The sequence below is a fragment of the Branchiostoma belcheri genome, unplaced genomic scaffold (assembly GCF_001625305.1).
Source record: "Branchiostoma belcheri isolate BF01 breed outbred unplaced genomic scaffold, Haploidv18h27 scaffold38, whole genome shotgun sequence".
In the NCBI taxonomy this organism is placed as follows: domain Eukaryota; kingdom Metazoa; phylum Chordata; class Leptocardii; order Amphioxiformes; family Branchiostomatidae; genus Branchiostoma; species Branchiostoma belcheri.
In genome coordinates, this window is record NW_017803998.1 from 2473567 (window position 1) to 2480908 (window position 7342).

The window sequence follows — 7342 nt, forward strand, 5'->3', positions numbered from 1 at the left end:
ATGTGGCCCTTTAATTTGCATACAAGAGGGAACTTGTTGACTAGTGTGAAGTAAATGAGAACACACGTACATGCACAACAAAACAATTACAAATTTACGATAAGAAAAGAAGCTTTCTTCACAACATTTTTTTAATCCCTCTATAATTTTCAACTGCACTACAAAATATACTAGACTTTAACACTTACGATCACACACCCCTCAACTTCTTATTTAGCTCATAAATAATTTGAGGGGGGAACTGGAAATATAGGGGGTAGGGGCGTGGGGAGGGGGTCGAGGATAGTGTAGCATGGGGGGGGGGTTGTGAGAAAAAAAGTGAGGACTCTGGAAGATATACACTTTTAAACGTTTGCCGGTTAAAAAGTTGCGCAAACGGTCGACGTAAAAAAAATTGCACCGCCCCCCTCCCCACCTACCATACTTCCCAGTGGATCCTACGCTAAAAATATAGCCTTACTGTACGCTCCTACACTTTCTACACCTAGACAATACTCCATAAACCTCATATCATAACTTTCTTCTCCATTTCTTAGTGGTTTGGGGATACCATATTGCAATTTGACGAAATTCGTGGCACTGGCTAAAACTCTGTCGTCAAGTTTCTTAGAACGCTACCGGCGATTCTAAACTGTGAAAAACTAGAAAATCAAACTCTACGAATCTCCCGCGTCGATGGGGAGGTTGAAGAGAGGAGAGAAAGTTGAGTGTTTACCGATTTAACGATCCCACGTTGTACAGTTTGCGGAGCGGCCATTTCTGCGTCTCAATCCCAGCTGAGAGGTTGTTGAAAAAGGCTGAAAAGAAGGAGTCAACGTGGGAAGTATCACGTGACCACAAACAAACTTTTCCTCCTGACGACTCGTACAACACTCGTGAAAAACCACCCACGACTAGAAGTCACGACTAGAGGCTGTGGTGTTGGTTAAGTCGGGAATTAGACGGACAAGTGGTTGGGAAAAGGTTGGGAAAAGTTGTCGAATACGATAAGCTTGGCGAAAACCACGTTTCCGGAAGTGGTTGGATCAGGTCAAAGGTTGGCACATTTCCACTTCCGGTTAGGTGGCAAGATATTTTATGAGATAAATAAAAAAATAAACAATTTGACTACATAAGTATGACGAAATTTGAACATAAATATGATATAGTTTAAAATTCATACGCTATTTTTTGTGAAGAAGATACAGAAATTAATATTTTGTCTTCGGTGACGAATTTCCTCTGGCTAAGCGCTAGGCATGACGGGATAAATAGTTTCGTTTCTAAGTTTCAAAGATGGCGGCAAGAGGTTGGTTTGAATTTTGTTTACCTCGAGAAAATGTTGATTTAGAGCTCTGTAGGTCTTGATTTTAACTTCTCGGGGATTCTTGTGAGTCGTAGTGTCTCTGGCACTGTATAGGGCTGGTTTTGTCGTGTTTAGATTGCAGTTTTCTGTGCTTATTTTCAAGAACTAGCCGGGGCAACACAAACACCTAAATTTTCCAAGCAGATGTTTAGGTGCCCAATAGATACTGCCTGGCCAATTTGATACTGTCTTTTGCGCCACCTAAACATCTACTTGGAGATTATATGATTTGTCCTAGTTTAATAAATACAGTCGTAATTCTTTTAAAACTGGTATAATCTGGTGTAGCCGTGGACGACTCTGTAACCCTTTTTGCATGATAATGCCGGGTTTTATCATGCAAAAAGGGTTACAGAGTCGTCCACGGCTAAATCTGGTGATGTCATTTAATTTGCTGGTGTGTATTTTAGTTTTTATTATGTTATAACTTACTATTTCTTTTCTCTTTCAGGACGACAAACCATAATTGTATCCTTTGATCTATTGCAAGAAATACATAAAACAGAGGACAATGCATGACGAGTTAGTGCTTCAAATATAACATTGTTACTGAACCTTGTTTTGTTCATAGATATTTCAAGAGATTTGGAATATATCTTCCAGAAAGTACTACCTTTAGTTTGTTTGTTTTTATATACAAATAGGTGATGATAAAAAAACTACACGTAAAACTACATGTAATACATCTTTCAAACAAATTTAGTACTAGTTGTTGGTTATAATTTCTGCTGCATTGTTAAGAATTTATTTGCCAAGGGTGATATCTGGTAGATGTAGATTATCAAAAAATGATGAAGTAATGATGATTCGTCTTGAATATAATATAATATCATGTATAGTACTGGACCTACAGTGCATGAAGGATCCTTGATTGTTTCCCAGCTGTCTTCCCTCCCACTCCAAGTCTTGTACTACCTGAATGGCTGGTACTTCGGCTTCTTCTGGATAGCAGAGGCCCTCATGTTTGTCTATAAAGGTAGGTTTGTGTGCTAGTATTGTTATTGTCTGTATGCTAGTACAATACATGTATTTGGTTTGGTTTTTCTTTTACTTTAATGCCCACAATCATGATAATGATCATTCTGGCATACTCATTAACACCTGAGTGAAGTGAGGAAAGTCATGTAATGTGCCTTTCCCAAGAGCACAAGGTTGGTGGCAAGGCAGGATTTGAACCTGGGATCTCTTGGTTCTGAGCCAAATGCTCTGCTGTTACGCTGCACGACCTTACTATGTATTGTTATTGTCTATATGCTAGTATTGTTGTTATCTGTTTGGCTAAGTATTGTTATTGAATGGTATCCTCTGTACAGTCAAATCTGCACAAGAAGACCACCCATTAGTATTTTGCCCTTTTGCTTGAAAGTATATATTTTTTAAGTTCTTACCCTTCTCCTTGCTGCCTAACCACGTAACTGATTTAGAGAATTGTTACCCAAATAATTATATAAGTGCATTGTACTTCAGTCAGGTTGATACATAAAATCACATGTACATGTATTTTTCAGGACAAGTGCTACCATTCCCTTCTACAAACCTGGCATCAGAGATTGTGCTTCTGTTTTTATTGGGGATCATAGAAGTCATAAGGTTGTTCTTTGGTGAGTTTGTACACTCTTTATGATGATTGTGTACATGTACTTTAATAGTGTACTAATGATGTAGTGTTGTGATGTAGTGTTATGGTGTAGTGTGTAGTACCTGAGCTATGATAACACTCAATCTGGATGTTCCTTACCAGAAGAAGTACTAGTATATCTCCATAATCTCCATGGTGGTACACATCCTGCTCTATCTGCCTGTGCTGTTCCCTGTGCTTTTCCTTTTCTCTCCCCACACAGTGTTCTAAAGGCAACCTTACAGAGCAGATCATAATGGTGTTCATCCTGCTGTGCCTGCCTGTGTTGTTCACTATGCTGTCCATTATGCTTTTAATACCCACTATGCTATTCCCTGTGCTGTTGATGTTCACTGCTATATTCTCCTTGCCCCCAGGTTCAAAAGGCAACCTAACGGAGCGTATCATCTCCATGGTGGTGTCCATCCTGCTGTGCCTGCCTGTGCTATTCACTATGCTATCCATTGTGCTGCTAATGTTCACTATGCTGGTCCCTGTGCTGTTGATGTTCATTATGCTACATTGTATATTCTCCTTGCCCCCAGGTTCAAAAGGCAACCTAACAGAGCGTATCATCTCCATGGTGGTGTCCATCCTACTGTGCCTGCCCGTGCTGTTCACTGTGCTGTTCTTCCTGCTGTGGCAGACCTACGTGCTGAGGGCAGAGGTCATCCTGTGTGCCATCCTGCTGGTGTTCCTGGGGCTGGAGCTCGTCCTGGGTGTGGCAGCTATGGTCAGCTTTGCCAGGTACTGTAAACTCATTGATTTTCACAGACCAAATGACACCAAAAAAAGTCTGTAAAGTACATACAAATATCGGAACTGTACATACAATATAGTCACTTGAAGTTTGTTGCAATCATGATGACTGAGAAATTGAGCTTGTACGGCCTTCTAAAAGTGACTTTTTGGAAACACTTCCCAATCACCCTCCTTGGGTATCTCTGTTTGCATCTCTATGTTTTATTTTTGCATTTCTGTGCGTGTTCCTGAACTGACATCACTGGATGACGTCAGCTCAGGAGAAAATACAGACATGCAAAAGTAAAATGTAGAAATTGCCTGCCAGGACTGGCTTGTGCTGACTTTTCCAAGGCAGGGCATTAGAATATCGAATGTAACACGAGAACCGTGCATATTTATTGTAAATGTGTCTGTTAGCCAGGTAATACTAGTTATGTCAATTACAATCAGCTAAAGTCATATTTTGGTGTCATGAGTACTTTAATTCACTGTAGAAAGGGAAAGGAGGCACAGTAGTCATACATGAGCATTTTAAATGCATACTGACAAAAAGTAGTGGTCTAGTGGATGATACTTAAAACTGGTGTTGTGTGTTAGCTGGTGTGTTAGGACGAAAGGCAGTTATACCGGCTATACAAATACAGATACAGAAAACATCAGTTTTCTAAGTACATGTATATTCAGTTGCTTGAATACCAGGGTAACTGTTTTCTTGTATGTAGACTAGTTATTGACTTATGTATGTGGAGGTATTCAACAGCCATTTTTGCTTTCTTGATATATGCCGTCCTTACGCGTGTCTTTTTTATCTCTTACTCAGGGCAGAGACATTTCGATGATGGACTCAGAGAGAAGACTTCCCCCTTTTATATCTGTACAAAGAAACTTGGCTTCATATTTGATTTTTGGACTTGGTACATCATTCATAGATACTGCATATGTTATTCTATTTTGAGGTCAATGATATTTTGTTGTTTGTATATATCCCCAAGTGACCTTATATTATGCCAAGAAAAGTTTGTAAATAAGTAAGTTTTGTAAATAGTTGGTTGTCAATACAACACTGAAAATACTATTCATGTTACTTTTTTTAATTTTATTTTGAAGTGAAGTTAGTCTTAGCCTTCATTTTCTTATTTCATACTGATTGGTTGGAAAGAAAATTAACAAAGCTGTAATATTAATAAAGTGCTGAAGGAAAAAACGTGTGATAATGTATACCTGTCCCACATTGTCTGTTGAAGAATTGCCTAGAACTTCTGTCACATGAACAGAGCACATATGACTAATACTAATAGCATATAGTAACTATTACATGTACACGTACTTGAAAGTCAGACTTGAGTTGTAGTAATGTTACACAACATTTTCACAACAAATCTACAGACTATTAGGGAAGCTCAGGGAATTCTTTTTCCCGGTTTTAAACTCAAGATTGAAAATTCATCAAATCTTGCTGGATGTTCCCAAGTTGAGTCACCTGGGGTCAACAGATTTCCAGTCCTGCTTACCCACATAATGTACATGTAAGTTATATATATTATTTACATCTCAACTGACAGTTATATTGCACTCATCATATCTCCAACATTGAGTGTTACTTTAAATATATTTAATCATTTGAATTGTGGACTGGAGTAGAGATGAATTCAGAAATTCTTCATAGTTTTAAAATCAATTCGTTAACACAGTGTCTTAATCATGAGAATACTGTTTACATTCCTTTTCTCTTTAACAGTATTGTTAAGGTCTATCCTGATGTGCTATTTACAACAAAGGTGAGGTAGTAATGTTATATGTTCAACATGATATTGTGTACCAGATACCACAGTGGTACAGATTTAGCATCTAGATGTAACTTACGAAAGTAAATGCTATTTCTGATGACTTGTACTGTAAATTTACTGCAAAACTAAAGCAGCTTTCATTATTGAAATACAGTTAATAGGAGCTTTGTCCTGTATATGGTCTTTTAGTCCTTTTACTTTACAGTCTTGTACTGTAAAGTTGTCATCAGCCCCCTGTTTTGTTACAGATTAGCCAGCTCCTTAGTAATGTCCTCCTGTTGCTGTTTGTTTCCTGTCTCCATGGCGATGGTCATTGCTGATTGATAGTGAGATCTGGCCAGGTCCAGTTTACCCAGTGCCATGTAGGAAACAGCTATGTTTTTATGTACTGTTATCTGTCCAGTCTTGTCTCCACTTTCTTGTCTCATCTTCAGGTCCTTCTTGTCCCACTCCAGACTTTCCTCATGCTCCCCAATGTCATAATGGGCCAGTCCAAGTCTGTTGTAAGCATCTCCCTCCCTGTCCTTCCTCCCCAAGTCCCTGGCTAGTGCCAACATCTCTGTGTAGTACTTGTGTGATTCCTGTGGTTTTAGCTGTTTCCTGAGTAAATCACCCAGCCTACAGTAAATGTCCATCTGTTCAGTCTTGTTTCCTGTCTCCATGGCGATGGTCATTGCTGATTGATAGTGAGATCTTGCCAGGTCCAGTTTACCCTGTACCTTGTAGTTAACAGCTATATTTCTAATGTGCTGTTATCTGTCCAGTCTTGTCTCCAGTTTCTTGTCTCATCTTCAGGTCCTTCTTGTGCCACTCCAAACTGTCCTCATGCTCCCCCATGTCATAATGGGCCAGTCCAAGTCTGTTGTAAGCATTTCTCTCCCTGTCCTTCCTCCCCAAGTCTCTGGCTAGTGCCAACATCTCTGTGTAGTACTTGTGTGATTCCTGTGGTTCATGTAGCTGTTCCCTGTGTAAATCACCCAGCTCACAGTAAATGTCCATCTGTTCAGTCTTGTTTCCTGTCTCCATGGCGATGGTCATTGCTGATTGATAGTGAGATCTTGCCAGGTCCAGTTTACCCAGTGCCTTGTAGGAACCAGCTATGTTTCTATGTGCTGTTATCTGTCCAGTCTTGTCTCCACTTTCTTGGCTCATCTTTAGGTCCTTCTTGCTCCACTCCAAACTTTCCTCATACTCCCCCATGTCATAATGGGCGTGTCCAAGTCTGTTGTAAGCCTGACTCTCCCTGTCCTTCCTCCCCAAGTCCCTGGCTAGTGCCAACATCTCTGTGTAGTACTTGTGTGATTCCTGTGGTTCATGTAGCTGTTCCCTGTGTAAATCACCCAGCTTACAGTAAATGCCCATCTGTTCAGTCTTGTTTCTTGTCTCCATGGCGATGGTCATTGCTGACTGATAGTGAGATCTGGCCAGGTCCAATTTACCCAGTGCCTTGTAGGAATCAGCCATGTTTTAATGTGTTGTTATCTGTCCAGTCTTGTCTCCACTTTCTTGTCTCATCTTCAGGTCCCTCTTGTCCCACTCCAAACTGTCCTCATGCTCCCCCATGTCATAATGGGCCAGTCCAAGTCTGTTGTAAGCCTGACTCTCCTCTTCCTTCCTCCCCAAGTCCCTGGCTAGTGCCAACATCTCTGTGTAGTACTTGTGTGATTCCTGTGGTTCATGTAGCTGTTCCCTGTGTAAATCACCCAGCTTACAGTAAATGTCCATCTGTTCAGTCTTGTTTCCTGTCTCCATGGCGATGGTCATTGCTGATTGATAGTGAGATCTTGCCAGGTCCAGTTTACCCTGTACCTTGTAGTTAACAGCTATATTTCTAATGTGCTGTTATCT

General features: G+C 40.2%; 2 protein-coding genes and 1 pseudogene across 2 annotated transcripts in view; 1 reads left to right on the plus strand and 2 right to left on the minus strand.

The window, feature by feature from the left end:
- Positions 1–1024, minus strand: part of LOC109476608 (staphylococcal nuclease domain-containing protein 1-like) — a 168464-nt gene extending 167440 nt beyond the window's left edge. Inside the window, exon 1 of the mRNA XM_019777599.1 lies at positions 716–1024. Within this exon, the coding sequence (XP_019633158.1) occupies positions 716–757 (42 nt within the window). The 5' untranslated portion in view covers positions 758–1024. The remainder of the gene's footprint in view (positions 1–715) is intronic.
- A 201-nt stretch (positions 1025–1225) lies between these two features.
- Positions 1226–4900, plus strand: LOC109476606 (transmembrane protein 216-like). Its single transcript, XM_019777597.1, has 6 exons — positions 1226–1288; positions 1797–1813; positions 2228–2321; positions 2854–2946; positions 3509–3710; positions 4528–4900. Exons 1-6 carry the CDS (start codon positions 1276–1278, stop codon positions 4544–4546), a joined length of 438 nt encoding a protein of 145 aa, XP_019633156.1. The 5' UTR covers positions 1226–1275; the 3' UTR covers positions 4547–4900.
- A 351-nt stretch (positions 4901–5251) lies between these two features.
- Positions 5252–7342, minus strand: part of LOC109476492 — an 11466-nt pseudogene continuing 9375 nt past the window's right edge.

Coding starts and splice junctions, on each gene's coding strand:
- LOC109476606 (XM_019777597.1), top strand. Junction 2,322..2,853: donor CCTCATGTTTGTCTATAAAG/GTAGGTTTGTGT, acceptor TGTATTTTTCAG/GACAAGTGCTACCATTCCCT. Junction 2,947..3,508: donor AGTCATAAGGTTGTTCTTTG/GTGAGTTTGTAC, acceptor CCTTGCCCCCAG/GTTCAAAAGGCAACCTAACA.